The 471-nt window shown below is 67.5% G+C and overlaps 1 protein-coding gene across 1 annotated transcript in view; it reads left to right on the plus strand.

Moving 5' to 3' along the window:
• Window positions 1–4: 4 nt before the first annotated feature.
• The window catches only part of EXOSC2 (exosome component 2), a gene marked incomplete at its 5' end in the record, with an annotated part of 11,257 nt that continues 10,790 nt past the window's right edge, over window positions 5–471 (plus strand). Inside the window, 2 exons of the mRNA XM_035898237.1 lie at window positions 5–153; window positions 244–294. Of these exons, the coding sequence (XP_035754130.1) occupies window positions 5–153; window positions 244–294 (200 nt within the window). The remainder of the gene's footprint in view (window positions 154–243; window positions 295–471) is intronic.

The following is a 471-nucleotide window of genomic DNA, read 5'->3' on the forward strand; positions in this document are numbered from 1 at the left end:
CGGGCTCGGGCTCGGGCTCGGGCTCTCCTCAGGCGGCCGCTCTCTCCGCAGGGGCCACGGCACCTACGTGGACGAGGAGAAGTTTATCGCCTCGGTGGCCGGCGCCGTGGAGAGGGTGAACAAGCTGGTGTGCGTCAAAGCGCTGAAGACCAGGTGAGCGTGGCCGCCTCCCCCGCAGTGGCTGGGCCGTTTTTGGGGGAGGACGAGGCGTTTGACGGGCTCCTCTCTCTGTCCCGCTCCCAGGTACAACGGCGAAGTTGGCGATATCGTGGTCGGGAGGATCACGGAGGTAAAGCTGGGCTTTCCTGACGTGCCATGGAGGAGGAGGGCGGCCCGCTGCCCGGCCGCCAGGCTGGCCGTGTCTCGGGCCCATCCAGGGCGCTCCTGGGGTTCCTGCAGGCGCCTTCGTGGTGTCCCTGCCCAGAGGCACTGGGAGCTCCTGGGTTTTAGACAAGATGAGGCTGGAAGGAG

Source organism: Egretta garzetta, unplaced genomic scaffold, assembly GCF_000687185.1.
Source record: "Egretta garzetta isolate BGI_Z169 unplaced genomic scaffold, ASM68718v1 scaffold497, whole genome shotgun sequence".
NCBI lineage: Eukaryota > Metazoa > Chordata > Aves > Pelecaniformes > Ardeidae > Egretta > Egretta garzetta.